At 36.5% G+C, this 16,252-nt stretch overlaps 1 protein-coding gene across 1 annotated transcript in view; it reads right to left on the reverse strand.

The window, feature by feature from the left end:
- Positions 1-1,584: 1,584 nt before the first annotated feature.
- ADGRG2 (adhesion G protein-coupled receptor G2) overlaps positions 1,585-16,252 on the reverse strand; it is a 106,582-nt gene continuing 91,914 nt past the window's right edge. The window contains 5 exon segments of the mRNA XM_036745032.1: positions 1,585-2,230; positions 3,913-4,065; positions 6,812-6,913; positions 11,233-11,516; positions 12,011-12,110. Of these exon segments, the coding sequence (XP_036600927.1) occupies positions 2,046-2,230; positions 3,913-4,065; positions 6,812-6,913; positions 11,233-11,516; positions 12,011-12,110 (824 nt within the window). The 3' untranslated portion in view covers positions 1,585-2,045.

The raw sequence follows: 16,252 nt of genomic DNA on the forward strand, positions 1-16,252 counted from the left end.
TATCATAAGAAACTAGCCAGAATTTTATCCACATTGCTTCGTATTTCTAAATGTAGGAGTTCTTAACTTGGAGTCCATCTTCCCCAATCATGTGTCAAGACAATTTTTAGCATTCACTTTTACAAGAGTTTGAGTTCTAAATTTTTCTCCCTTTCTTCCTCCCCTGCCCTCTTCCTAAAATGGTAGGCAATTTGATATAGGTTGTATGTGTGCTGTCTTGTTGAACATATTGTCATTTTAGTCACAGTTATGAAAGAAACATGAACTTGTTTTAAAATATATTTTGATAATTGTATTTCAATAGAATTGGTTTCCTTTCTAATCCCATTATTTTATTTTATGTATTTAAAAACATACTGAAAAGGGGGTTATAGATTTCACCAGATTGACAAAGGGTCCATGACATACATACAAAAGCTAAGAACTCCTGTCACCCAGTATGATTTAAGATTCTCTGGAAAATGTTATTAATGTTTTTCATACTCAGGCCTTTATTGTTAATTTATTGTACTTATGCAACACTTTCATTTTAAACAAATGGATTGCAAATACTTTATCTGTATGAAAGTTATGAAAACTTCATGAAAGGAACTTGATATTTATTTTTCCAGTTTCAACATTTTAAAATATAAATACAAAAGAATTAAATAAATCATATAAAGAAACAGTGCAAAGGCAGTTAACCAAGTACAGCATTCACAGAAATACATCATACTATCATTGTTGTTTGTCCTGTGGCCCCACATTCACTTTTACATGTATTGTGAATCTATACAATAGATCCCATGGGGGTAAGAGGGTAGGGCTAACTAAAGACTTCATATAGTTCCTATTAAGAACATACTTGGGGAAATAACCAAGATACTATAAGTGGGAAGCAAAGGCAAACCCATCTAATATGTAAAAATCAGGGTTTGATATTCATAGGAAAGATAATATCATGGGATATTCTCCCATTCTCAAACTCATGCTTATCTTTGTCACTGTACAACTGTCTTTGAGACATGACATGCCCCTTAATATTTATATATATCATATATGTATTTATTAATTATAGCTCAGAGTAAACCAGAGCTTAACAGTCTTAACCATGTACCATGCAGTTACCTTGCTCCTAAAGAACAGTAATTACAAATGTTTTCCTTATATACATTTACATTAAAAAGTCATATTACTATGTCTTATTTCTTTTGAAAGGCTTCTAGAGGGTTGACAAGTGGCAGTGAATGAGGCTGCTTAGTGATTAGAATTGTTCTGTTATGTGATCTGCATCACGCTTCATCTTCTTCCTCTAACTACACTTTTAAAATGGACTAAAAGGATGTGAATCAGGTCTCAGAACCAAGAACTAGGCCTATTTATACATTTCAGTTTAGCCAGCATCTTTATATGTTGGCCTGTGTAAACTGCTGTGTTTCATACTGTAGAATCTCTAAGCTAATAAAGAGCAGAGTTTGGGAATTCACTGAATAAGCTAACATTTCCTAAGTTACAGCTTGAAACAAAATAACATAATCATATTGTTCTATAAAAAAGGAAAACAATTTACATTATAGGAAATAAATATATGTTTTTATACTAGAAGGAAAATGTTAATGGTCTGTGGCATTTAACTTATATACAACAAGAAGGTCTGAACTCACAAAAATTGTAATTAACAGCCATTGTATGTTATGATAACAAAGGAAATAAGCATCGTCTAAATTGTAATCAGTTGTGGGTTTTACATTGGTACTACTTAGAATATTTATTTAGTACTATTGTATTTTTTTAAAAATGCTAAAAAAACTCTCTTTGAAAAGAAAGAATGATGACTCAAACTGCAAACACATGTGAGCTCCAATGTAGCTTCTGATGGATCTTCTCTAACAGAATTTTGAAGTTCTTTTTTTTTCCCACAACCCCTGGTCCTTGCCAGTCCTGGATCTGTTCTCCCCACGGACATGGAGCACTAAATAAATCAGCTTTATGTCCTCACACTGTGTGAAAGTTAAGACTCTGATACTCCCCCACTACCCAGCACCATGCTGGGAATTTTTTTTAAATCACATTTGCTCAACAAAGTGGAGGCTCCCCCTCTTTGAAGTCCTTCTGAGAGAGATTCGGTTCTTGCTGCTAGAAGGATCTTCTTTCTCATTAAACCCATGCTGTTTTCCTGAGAAGTCATGCAGACATACATCGCCATTCTGGACACTGAAGGAGACACCATTCCTTTCTGTAGAAGCATTTCCTAGAGGAAGATAAGCAGGTTCATTTCATGAATTAGCAGGAGGAACCATTTATTAAAAGATGAGAACATCTTATTCCTTCCTATCATACGCATTGCACAGAGAAGCTTCCTCCTTAATAATTATAGGACATAGTTATATTTTATTTTGGGATCAGAGAATTTTTTAGAACTGTTTTAGACCTGGAAGGGATCCTAGATGTGGAATGGATCAGAAAATCCAATCCGTTTAGTCCAGTCCTCTTATTAATCCAACCTCTTCCTGAAGAGATATGGACTTGTGGTCAAAAATCTTAGGTATTCCTGTTTTTTTTTTTTTTTTTTGAGATGGAGTCTTCACCACTCATGGGCCTTATCCCAATACTGATCAGCATAGAAACTCCTGCTCAGCTTTGCTGACCTGGGCTGCTTTTACCCCTCGTTAGATAATCTTGATAGCCTTTTGCTTCAAGGCCTCACCATATTGGTGCTGGACTTGTGCGTATATCTGATTAGCTTTAGTCTTATTGTGGCTCAGAATTCCTGAATTCAAGCCTCAGCATCTCAGCAACAGGGGCTACAGGTGAGCACCATGGTGCCCAATATTAATATACTTCTTAACATGCCCTGTTACTTGCATTGTTGGTGACTCATCACACACCTATGACTCCTTCTCTTTGGAACAGAGTTTCTTTTTTTGTGACCCCAGAGTAAGCAAATCTTGGTTTTTTTTATTCTGCTCAGTACTTGGAAACTAAACTTCCCACTGCTATTCATAGGAAATGATAAAAGTTCTCACTCTAAAATAGTATAACACTGTAAAAGAGCTGGAGTAAGTTCCATCTCTCACAGGTTCTGAACCTTTTTAAAATTTTTTTCAGAATCTGTGTACATTACGGCAATACCAACAGAACTTGTGACTTTGAGAGACCTGAGGTTTTTTGGACAGATATACTAACCACTCACAGACTGTATTCAATAAGTCATGAAGGGTGATGAACAGTATGAGAAGAAAAGTCATTCTAATAACTACTAGCCAAGAACAATTGCCATTATTTATAATATAATAATAGAAATATTAAGAAGCAAAACATAAAGATGTAAAAGATAAGGCTTATATAAGCACAGTTTTGTAAAGGAAAAACAGGTGGATATTTCTGAGACAGGTTTCAGAATTGCTGGGCATTGCATTGCAACTAAAACACCTATCTACCTGTTGATAATATAGAAGGCCATATTTTATATTTTAGTATTGTGCAACTGAACATTGATTAAAAGAATCAATATCAGAAGAAAGGATTAGTAAATAGGATAAGTAACAGAATAGCAAGGTTGAAGCATAGAGGAAGTGTCTAGTTAAGATGCCACAGGAATTTATGTGGTTATTTGAGCTTTTCAATATGGCTCTCCAGGAGCACAGTCAATGGAATTCGAAGATGATACTCTGTTCAGACTTTGCAATGTTAAAACTTTGTATTCAGTAACAATTCCAAAGAGAAGTGGATATTCTTTTGAAAATTAGTTCCACTGTACGCTAACATGAATCAAATTGGATGACTATTTCTCTTTTCTAGTAGGCAACCATTTTAATGAATGTCCTATGTCATCATGCTGTGGGCTTAGAAATGATGTCACAAGAGGAGAGATCTACTTTTAAAAATACATAAAAAGATAGCTCGAGAAATACTTGATGGAGATATACATACCATTCCCATTTGCGTGTACTGAGCAATCATTATTCACTAGCAGGGTGGTAGAATTAGTGGAGTTACTGTTTGACTGTAAGGAATTTGAAGAACTGGACACTCCTTGGTTTACAATCTGCTTCTTTAAACCATTAGTAGCAGTTCTACTCCAGTCTATAGCAGAATAAGCATTACAGAAAATAGTGCAGTTTGTTGAAGCAAAAAAAAAATGCAAGGGACAGGTATATGGGAGATAATGAAATCTAGAAACTACTATCACACTTCAAGAGCTTACAAAGGAATTACATATTTCAAGACTTTACTGTTCAGTGAGTAAAGCAAAAGTGACTGATTTTATTTTCAGTGATGAAGATCGGTCAATTTGGCTACCATGATGATGGATACGAGGCACCATGGCTGAAACGACCATGTGGTGATTAGCCATGACTATTTAGACACTGAGCTCGATTGGACTGTTTGTGCTGTATTCCAGCCTTTTCTTGGGCACAAACTTCTGGATCTCATCAGAAATCACAAACCATAATATTTATGGAAAATGCCTCAAAATAGATTTTTCTCATTATTTCCTATTTCTCAATTTTCTCATTAAAAAGAAATCTGAGCCATGTGCTGGATAAACTAATTTGTAGGATTATAGGACTGTAGAGTTGGAAGGGACCTTAGAGATCATTTAACTGCTCATTTTGCAGATTATTATTATTAGTTTACAAAGCACTTTCCTTACAAAAATCTTATGAGTTAGTATCATACCTCCATTTTGCTAATTAAGATTAGAGAGGCCCCCAAAGCTGAAATTACTTGCCCCAAATCATGAGTAGTAAGAGGGAGATCTGGGATTAGAACCCAGGTCTTCTAAATCCTAGTTGTCATATGCCCAAAACAAAAAAAAGACAAATTAAAATAATTCAAAATATGCTAAGAACTGTATACAGAAATTGGTTTGCTCATCCACAAATTGATTAATGGAACCTCCCCAATCTAGACTCTAGAATATAAAAGGTGAATATACATTATGAACAATGAAGTTAATTTTTTAAAGTTAGTTTCTTTAACTTTAGTGTTAGAAAACAATCAAATTAAAACAAGATTTTCATGAAGAATCTCAATAAATAGGATACAAAAATAACAATTGATTTTGAACTCCATTTCACAGACTCAAAAAATTTCAAAGTTGGTAGGTATCTCAATGGCCATCAATTCTAACCCTTACCCGAATAAGAATTCACTCTACAACACTCTCAACAAATGGTCATCTGGAATTTGCTTAAAGACTTCCAATGAAGAAAAACCCACTTCTGAGTCAAACCATTTCCTTTTTGGAAAGCTCTAATTGTCAGATTTGCCTCATTTCAAGTTCCACCCTTTGTTCCCAGCCCTGCGCTCTCCCTTTATTTATGGATGAGGAAATGGACGATTCTAGTTGTCCCTTTTCCTTGCAACAACTCTCTAAGTAATTGAAGTCAGCTGTCTTATGTTTCTTACATCTTCTCAGGCAAAATGATCCCAGTTACTTCAACTGATCTTCACATAGTGTTACCTTGATGCCCTGTGCCTCCCCTGGACATCTCTAACTTGTAAATGTCTCACTGAGAGGTTGGGATTCTCCCAGGGCCACTATGGCAGCAAATGGACTTGAATCCAGATCTTTCTGACTCCAAGCGCAGTTCTCTAGCCACTGTGAGAGATAGCTTCCTTTTTATTTGACATTTAGGTCAGGGAGCTTTTAGTCCTTTTGGCATATTCACACAAAGTCATTATCATCCTATTTTCCATTCCAGGCCATTTTTCTTATCTCCTGTAAATGCTTAGACTCCTGGAATTTTTGCACTAGAGGAGATTCCCCACCACCCCACCTTCTGCCCGATCAGATTATGTTCACTGAAGTTCATCTCCAATAAACATTTGGAATTGCATTGTACTTGAACTCTAGACCTTTGGTGGGGGTGGGGGGAGCAGTAACATTGTCTCTTTCTGGATTTTGTCAATTTGGAGCCTTCAATAAATAATAAAAATATTGCAAACCCCCCCCCACAAACCCTTATTAATGTCTATCTTAAAATGTTGTGCTCAGAGATGAACATGGCATTCTGGGCATAGTCTGTAGCATAGCAAAATTATTACCTCCTTATTCGTGGACACTTTACTTTTCTTAATTCAGACTAATTGCGTTTGCTTTTGTGGCTGCTCTATAATTGTTGACTCACATTGAGTCTGAGGTCCACTAAAACCCCCAGATCTTTTTCAAGCAAACTGCCTTTTCAACATTCCACCAGAGACACTTCTGAAATTGAGGTTTTGAACCCCAGTGTAAGGCTTTTCATTTATCTTGATTTTTTCATCTATTACATGAGAAGTCTGGGCTTCATGACCTTGAAGGTCCTTTCCAGCTCTAAATCTGTGATCATGTTAAAAGACCTCTATTAAATTTCGTATTTTTAAATTTGGCCTGGTAGTTTTGCCTGCCAAGAACTTTTTTGAATTTTGACTCCTAGCAGCCTTATTAAGCACTGTCAACCTGCAATCTAATAAGCTGGTCATCTATATCTTTATCCAATTTATTAGTAAGAATTTTAAACAGCATAGATCTCTGCAGCATTCCACTGAATGCTTTCAAGCTGACATTGGAGTTTTAATGAATATAATAGAATGGATTATTAGACTACTGGACCATTGAACTATTAACAAATATGTGTGAAATTTATACTTTAAAATTTTCTGAGTAAAGACTTTCTTTGAATTTGCACAGGTTTCATTTATCATTTTGTAGATATACTGGCCTTTTTGGACATGTTGTTTTAATATACATAGTTTCTATATAGTTCACCTGTAGATATTCTAGAAACTTAAAAGAAGAAATAGCACTTAAGCATAGCACTAGTAATATTTTGTGCATTTTTACCAGAATTTTCGGCCAGCCTGTATCTGCCACAACAAAGATATCGTCTCCACTGTTTCCGGACATTTTCCTTTGCTACACAGTAGAAGATGAATATGAAGAATCCTAAAAAATAAAGGAAAAGTAACTTAATGGTTTCATAATTTTAGTAGAGTTAGATGCTGATGAATAGATAATGATGAATTCTATTTAATAGAATTTAATTTAATATTCTTAATGACATCTAAATATTCATACTTTCTAATAGAATTCTATTTAGTAGGCATAATGTAATTTAATATATGGATTCTAGAAAAATAATTTTAAAAATTAAATGTTTTCAAGTTACTAGGGAAGCTTTCTAGCTAAAGCAATCTCATGATGAATCTTTTCCTAACTAATTTTTTTAAAGTGAATACTCTTCTCGTGCCAACATTTCTCTCCCCTTTTCCTGTCAGCTTACTAATTTTCTAAATCTTGATTTTAAGATAACAGGTTTGTTCCTACTGGGGTTCACATCTGTTCTTACTAGCCAGGAAGATGGGCATCTTGAATGTTACACAAAACATAGGATCAAAAGATCATGGATTTAGAGTTGGGAGGGACCTTAAACCTGAAACCCTTTATTTTATGGATGAGGAAATTTTGGCCCAGAGGGATTTGATGACTTGCCCAAGGTTACAGTGTACTAAGGGGCAGATCTTGAATTCAGATCTTCTGACTACATATCCATGGCTCTTTCCACTGCATTACAATGCCTCTCCTGGTTTCAATCAATATAAATATTTTATTTCATTATCTTTTCTCTAAGCTTCCTTTATTCTGTATCTTCTTGAGCCCCAGTCCTGCTTTTATTGGATCTATTGGATATTTCCACCTGTCCATCTATTGGCATCTCAAACTCAACATGACCAAAATAGAACTCTATCCTTTTCCCCAAACTCACCCTTTGTCTGAATGTCTGTAATTCTACTGAGGGCACTATCATTCTTCCAGTCACCCAGGTTCACAACCATAGAACTCCCTCACTGTAGACACCCAATCAGTTGTCAACTCTTGTCCATTCTACCTCCACAACAGCTCTCAAATCTGTCCCCATTCTCACAACTCACATAGCCACCGCATTAATCCAGGCCCTCATCACCTTTTTCCTGTACTATTATTGTATTAGTCTCTTAATTAGATACAGTACTTCAAGTCTCTCCTCTCTCTAACCTATCCTCCACACAGCTATCAATGTGTTATCCCTAAAACACAGATCTAACCACGTCATTCTCCTGCTTAATAAACTTCAGTAGCTGCCTATTCCTCTAGGTAACTGTTCTACTTGGCATTTGAAAGCCATTTATAGTCTTATTCCAAACTAGTTTTCCATCTTTATTATGCATTACTCCTTCATTCCCTCCTTACTCCAGTCAATCTGGCCTTCTGGATTCACATATGACACTTCTTGTGCCTTACCCATGCTGTCCACTACATAGTAAATACACACCTCTTCATCTCTGTTTCTTAGATTCCCAAGTTGCCTTGTAAGATTATTTAGGGAACCACCTCCTACCCAAGGCTTTTCCTGATTCTTCCCAGCTTCCAGTGCCTCTTCCCCAAAATTATCTTGCCTTAACCAAGTAAAGTATTAACAGAATACTGTATTTCATTTCTGTCTTTGTATTCCCAGAGCCTAGAACAGTGCCTGGCACACAGCAGGTACTTAATAAATGCTTGCTGATTGGTCTATTACTCTTATCAGGTTATAATGCAACAGCTTAACATGCCATTCATATTAAGAGCTAATCTATCATAAGAAAGGCAGTGGATTCTTGAATATAATTTGTGGATGATGATGATTTATGGAAATAATTTGCTAGATATTCCATTTACCTCATTCTAAATATTGTAAGTTAAAAGAGACACTTCATGTGACCTGCAGGCATACTTGATGCTTTCCAAGCTGAACAAAATAAGGAGAAAAAGCTATAATGTACAATTAAATTAATCTCAGGTTGGGATTTCTTGGAAAATAGTAGAATGATTTGTTGCTTTGAAATAAGTGGAACCACAAAATGACATTTTTGGAGCCAAAACCAATAGAAGAATGAGATGAGGAAAGCAGATGTGAACACAAAGTTAAAAACTGATACTTAAGAGAAAGGCTAGAAGCAAAGTGAATCCAGAGACAAGGCATTACTGTTGATATATTTTGAAAGTGCCAGGCTCTATGCTTTCTACTGCCAAAGTATGGTACAATCATTACAAAACTAACCAGGCCACTGAATGATTGATATTTTTTTAAAGAACAGTGACCTCCACAACTCTGAAATTTTCTTTTTTAAAGAACACAATTATGAGTCTTTTGAAACACATGGATCTAGCTATGCCTAATTTTAAAATGGGGAGCTATTATTTAAAAGACAATCCACAAGAACCTATCTGTCTAGCTCATCATCCCACTATTTCAGTGATTTGTTTTTCTAGCATTAACCATAAGGGAGACATACTCCTAAGACACATCGGCCTACCTTTTAAATATTTCCCAGCAGAGTCTACAATCTCAAATTTTACTTTAACTTCTCCTCCTCCATACACACAAACACACACACACACACACACACACACACACACTACACTCTAGAATTCATAGAGAGGATAAATAGGACTAAATATGAAAATAACTCCTAGGGCAGAGGTGGGGAACCTGCGGACTCAAGGCCACATGTGGCCCTTAATAATATTATTAATTATCGTAATATATGATATTATATAATTACAATAATAATAGTAATATTCTATCAATCATATAATTATATTATATAATACATTTATATAATTATTTATTAATAATATTAATAAATAATATTATTAAGGGATTTTGTTCTGCAAAATTTGGATTCAAAGGGCTGCACTTGAGGACCTAGAGGGTCACATGTGGCCTCGAGGTTGCAGGTTCCCCACCCCAGTTCTAGGGTATCAAGCAGTATGACTAGGTACAAAACTATGCCACAAAACTGCAGAAACAGGTGTAATATTAATTAAGGTGGGACTTTCTTTTACTGTTTTCTCTTTTGGAGCATTTATTTAATCAAGTGCCCTTGATGAGTCTGGCCTTTGTTTCCTTGATTAAATTAGGAGTCTTTGATGACCTCCTTGCCTCAAGGGAAAGCCTGGTTTGCATGGGTTTGAGTGACATGTTTGCAATGCCAGAGGCTTTTAGGCCATGTGGATTTGAGTCCCAGGTTTGTGATGCTTTTAGATCATATGGGTTTGAGTCACACACACATTGTGACACCTTGGACCCTGAACAAGATATATAAACCCAGGAGGTGGTGTTCTCCTTTGGGGCTCCCAGTCACTAGAAGAGTGGCATGGGACTCTGGGCAGCCATTTTAAGCACCCCTGGCTTAAATCTAGATGTTGATGCTTTCTTGGTAACTATGGATTGTGATTTGGTCTGTTTATATTGTGTATGCTTGTATTTGCTCTGAAGTTCAGGGTGCTGGCTTTTCCTCTTGAACTAAGTGAATGATATTTGTATGTGTGTTAACCCCTTAAAGTTACATTCCTTAGTAAAGCAGATCAAAAGAACCTGTGTTGGCAGCCTTCTGTGTGCTGGTTGTCGTTGGTCTTACACAGCCATGGTAGCTGCTAGCTGCATTGTTATTAAAACAGGTTGGCTCTGGCATTAATTTTCGGTTTCTGTTTTATTTCCTGGCTATCCTGATGACCGTCCCCTGATTCTCATGCTTTTAGAGGAATGGGCAAAGTGGTGGTCTTGATAGGAATGCCATATCTCATTATCCCTTGGTAGTCGCTACTAGAATTTCTAGGTTGGCTTCCTGTGGGACCCTTTAACTTTTGGTACCCCAAATGTCACAGGGGCTGCTTATCACAGTACCTTATACTAACTAGGTACTCACCAGGTGTTTGTGCTTGGATAGAATCTGTACCTATGTTTTCAATGCTTATATAAATGGGTTCTGTGCAGCTGTGAAATAGTATTACATCGTTATGTTCTGAAATTCCCATGACCTGCTGTGGACTTTCTTTCATTTGATCTTAAAAACTTTGTAAGTTAAAGAGGGAACACTCACTCTTAGCTTCATTTTTACAAATGAGGAAATCAGAGAAGAGATGGAAGGGTATTATGTAAGGCTAAAACAGTGAGTCAGCAATTCTCAGGCATGCAGCCTGGCTTTGCCCTTCATGGTGAAAACCTGCAAAATTATATCAGCCAAAAATAATTTCATGAATTCTAGAAATCATCTTTTCTCTAATAAGGATGATCAGAAAGCATTCTTCTCAAAGGCGAATCCATCTTTTAACTAATTCTATTGAATAACACACTTTGCATAGCATTTCTTATTTCAACAACCAATTGAAAATTGTTTCTATATATTCATTTATACAGTCAACTAGATGCTCTTTAACCTATCTAAAATCAGAAAACTTACCTTGCAAAGTATTAAAGATGGAAAAGAGGTACATGAATAAGAGATTAACTGGTCCCCAGGCAAAAAAGGCAAATCCCCAAGTAATTCCCAGTAGAAAAGTCAGGCCAGCAACACTTCGAAGGTCCTGAATGCTTGTTTTCCTTTGGGCACCAAGTTGCTTCTTTTTTTTAATACGACAAAGTTGGACCAGTACTACAATGAACATGCTGACATTCAACAGGAATATCACACAGAAATATCCTACTACGGTAATGTAAAATACAACATTATTGTTGATCCAACAACTAAAATGGAAAAAGAAAAAAAAACAAACAATAAACCATGGCATTGTATGTTACCACATAGTATAATTACTCTATAAAAGGATCTATATGTGCATCAACCATGAAAGAAGAAAAGTAACACAAATCACTACTCACTACTCCTTCCTTTGAAATCTCAAGTAGAATTTGCATCTTTATAGAAAATTAAAAGAAATACTGTAGTGAGTACTATATTTCATCTGCTATCATCAACTTAATGTAATTTTTCTTTTTCTTATAAGCTTATATGAAGATTTTCAAAATTCTTCCTTTTATTTTCCTATACTCCAGTAGCCAAGTGGAATTTCCAAACAGCTTGCTTTATTACAGCCCTGACCACAAGAACGGTTATAAATTTAACCAATTTTTATTAGGAAGGGAGTCTGTGCCAACATAGTGATTCCATCATGCAATTTTTTCTGAGAAGTTAGTTTCCTAACAAGCAACAGCAATCCTTCTGGAAGATCTGTGCTTACAATTCATCAGGTGAGCCATTGGGGAATTTTCCATAGGAACCAAGTCCATAGTTATCTGGTGATATAGCCAGGACAATAACTATAATTACAGCCGGGACACCTGGAAGATCAAGAAGAAATGTTACACGGGGTTCTAATATATCAAAATACAGATAAAATCAGATAACATTATGCAACATTTATTTCTGAGGACTAACAGCAAGGAGGGTCAAAGTTCATGCAAATTACCAGAAAGTGAACTAGATGGGATGCATATACAACAGAGAAGTGTTGACAACAACCAGAGAAAATTTATAATGATACAACCAGGAGTCCCTAATGAACTATGTTAGACTGGTTGATTGCAGAACTTGACCCGATTGGCAATAAGAGGTCGTTTGTATTTTGTATGACGGAGGTATATCTCATTATCTGAGTGGGATCCATTTTAGAATAAAGAACATGGTGATATATTTTGCCCTTGACTAAGAAATCTGGCTTTACACACTTTTGTAAAGAAGATTAAGATTAGGACTAAAAGAGGATAACAATGACTTCTTTTTAAGGTCCCTTACCTCCTACCCCAAATAGATGAGATTAAAATAAAAAGGCTACCTTTCACCCCCTCCCCTACCCCACCCCCAAAATCATGCAATTAACTGAAATGACCAAGATAGTGAAGGGTCTTAAAATCATGATGTGGAAAGAATAGGAATATAAAGATGATAAAGAACAGTGGCTATTTAACTCAGGGGAGAGAAGACTTGACAGGTACGGGACATGTTAACTACAGTATATTAGAAGAGATCTGAATTCTAGATCTGGCTTTGATTATTTCAGTTTTAGTTAGCTATGAGACATTTGGCAAGTCATTTAAACTACTCTGAACCTCATGTTATTCATCTGCAAAATGGGGATGATAATTCCTGTCCTAACTCATAGCAATCTTCTGAGGATCAACTGAGATCTTGCCAATCATAATCCATATATATAGTGCTTTAGGGTTTCCAAAAGCATCTCCCTAACAGCAACTCTGGAAGGCAGTTAGTTGGCAGAAGTATTATTATCTCCATGTTGTTGTTCAGTCATTGTCATATCTGATTGATGACCCCATGACCCCCCATGACCCCATAACATATCAGGCCCTTCTATCTTCCACTGTCTCTTAATGTCTGTCCAAGTTCATGTTCATCTCATCCTCTGCTGTCCCTTCCCTCCCTCCTTTTTTGCCTTCAGTCTTTCACAGTATCAGAGCCTTTTCCAATAAGTCCTGTCTTCTTATTATGGGGCCAAAGTATTTAGGCTTCAGCTTCAGTATTTGACTATCTGTAATAGCAATTTAGATTTGAAGATCTTTCCCACCCATTAATAGGCCAGGTGACCTGCTTATGTCACAGGAAGACTGAGTCACATGTGGTGGGAGGAGCTTCCTGACAGGAAAAGAAAGTTAAAGTTATGTCACAGGAAATGCTGAGAGAGAGAGAGAGAGAGCAGTTATGACTGCTAATGGCTGCTAATGGCCGCCCTCATGATGGTTAGAACTGAACAGGGTGATTTAGCTGTACTGTGAGTTTGTGTTTGGGGAAGATCCCAGCAGGTGGTCAGAGAGGTTTTGGGATGGTGAGGCTCCAGGCTGTGATATGGTGTTTTAAGTTCCTTGCTGTGGTCTGACTGGTTGTGGGAGCTGAACGTTTGGTTATGGGATATGATTCTCTGGTGTCTGAATAAATGTTGTACTTCTTTTACCTTCTGTATGGAGAGTCTCTCATACTTTGTGATATAGAACCACATAGGCATATTCACGATTATTGTTGATGTTGTGTTTATTGCCTTACTGACACACCATCCAATGAGTAGTCTGAATTAATTTCTTTAAGTATTGACTGATTTGACCTCCTTGCTGTCCAAGGGACTTTCAAAAACTTTCTCTAGCACCACTATTAAATAGTCCAGCCTTCACAGCCATATATCGCTACTAGAAAAACCATAGCTTTGACTATATGGATCTTTGTTGGCAAAGTGATGTCTTTACTTTTTAATATGCTGTTTAGTAGGTTTAGTATGCTGTCCAGATTTGCCATAGCTTTCCTTTCAAGGAGCAAGTATCTTTTAATTTCATGGCTGCAGCCATTGTCTGCAGTGATCTTTGAGTCCAAGAATATAAAATCTAAACTGTTTCCATTTCTTCTCCCTTTTTTTGCCAGGAAGTGATGGGACCAGTTGTCAAGATCTTAGTTTTTTTTATGTTAAGCTTCAAGCCAGCTTTTAATACTCTCCTCTTTCACCCTCATCAAGAAGCTTCTTAATTCCTCTTCACTTTCTGCCATCACAGTGGTATTGTCTGCATATCTGAGATTGTTGATATTTATCCTGGCAACCTTAACTCCAGCTTTTGATTCATCAAGCCTGGCATTTCACATGATGTACTCTGCATGTAAGTTAAATAAATAAGGTAACAATATATAGCTTTGTCATACTCCTTTTCCAAATCTTGTTCTATGATTGCTTCTCACTGTTGCTTCTTGGCCTGCATAAACTTCCTCAGGAGACAAGTAAGATGATCTGGTACTCCCATCTTTTTGAGGATTTGCCACATTTTGTTGTGATCCACACAAAGACTTTAGTGTAGTCAATAAAGCAGAAGCAGAGGTTTTTCTTGAACTTTCTTGCTTTCTCCATAAGCCAGTAATGTTTGAAATTTGGCCTCTAGCTCATCTACCTCTTTGAAAACCAGCCTGCTCTTCTAGTAATTCTCAGTTCACATATTGCCAAAACCTAGATGGCAGAATATTAATCATAACCTTGCTGGCATGTAAAATGAGTGCAATAATTCAGTAATTTGAACGTTCTTTGCCATTGCCCTTCTTTATGATTGGGACATAAACTGATTTTTTTCCAATCCAATGGCCACTGTTGAGTTTTCAAAATTTGCTGGCATATTAAGTGCAACACTTTAACAGCATCAATTTTTAAGATTTTAAATAGCTCCGTTGGAATTCTATCATCTTTACTAGACTTATTGTTAGCAATCTTCCTAAGGCCCACTTGACTTCATTCTCTTGAATGTTTGTTCTAGATCAGTAACCATACCACCATCGTCATTGGTAATCTTAAGATCTTTGTTGTATGGATCTTTTTTGTAATGAGTAAAAGTTCTAGGGAGGAAGATTTTAGTTCAATATAGCAAAGAACTTGTTCTCTTAATTAGGTGTATTTGAAAATGGAAGGATTGTTTCATTAGGTTTTGAATTCTAATTCCTGGAGGTGTCCAAACTGAAGTTGACCATCTCTTAAGGAGATAGCCTGGGTGGGTCATGGTACAAAAAGATGTCAGAATTTCTTTTCAATTATAGGTACTATACATACTTAGAGATGATTTTCTAGTTAGTGATGCTTTTTGCATATCAGACACTTTTGGATCATTCATGAATAATAGCTGGTTGGTTGGTTTGTGTCCTTCGTTCTCGAAGAGGACCAAAATGATATCATTATGTTGGAGTCAAGGTACAGTGTGTCCGACTGTGGCTGATCAGACCAGTATGAATTACCAATATGAAATACTCTATTCACAGATTAGGCACAAATAGTCCGCATGAACATTTGGAGTGATTTCTCTAAATTTGTGCATCTCACATTTCTTTTGAGCTACTGAAATTCTGCTTTGCTCATAGAGCACAGCACCTTCTTTGATATCGGCATGTCATGCTGGGCATTCCTTTGCCTGTGTGTCTCATGTCATGCAATTGATTCCAAAGTTCTTCAGAGAGACCTTCAGATTGTCCTCGTATCACTTTTTCTGACCTTCAGATGAGTGCTTGCTTTGTGTGAGTTCTCTGTAAAATAGTCTTTTAGGAAACCTATGTTTGACATTCAAACAATGTGGTTAGCCCATTGGAGTTGTGCTCTCTGCAGTAGGGTTTGGATGGCTTGCATTTTAGCCCAAGAAAGCACCTTATCTTAACAGGTCATCTTCAGGATCTTCCTAAGACAATTCAAATGGAAGTGATTCGGTTTCCTGTTGTGGGCACAGGCATACGACTATGAGGTCAGCACAACAGTTCTGTAGACCTTCAGTTTTGTAGGCAACCTACTACCTCTTCTCTTCCACACTTTATTTCAGAGTGTCCCAGACACTGAGCTAGCTCTGGAAATGCATACATCAACCTCATGATATATGTGTACATTTCTGGAATGTATACTGCCAAGGTAAGTGACCTTATTCACAACATTCAATATTTCTCCATTTGCTGTAACTAAGGATTC

The sequence above is a fragment of the Trichosurus vulpecula genome, chromosome 2, assembly GCF_011100635.1.
Source record: "Trichosurus vulpecula isolate mTriVul1 chromosome 2, mTriVul1.pri, whole genome shotgun sequence".
NCBI lineage: Eukaryota > Metazoa > Chordata > Mammalia > Diprotodontia > Phalangeridae > Trichosurus > Trichosurus vulpecula.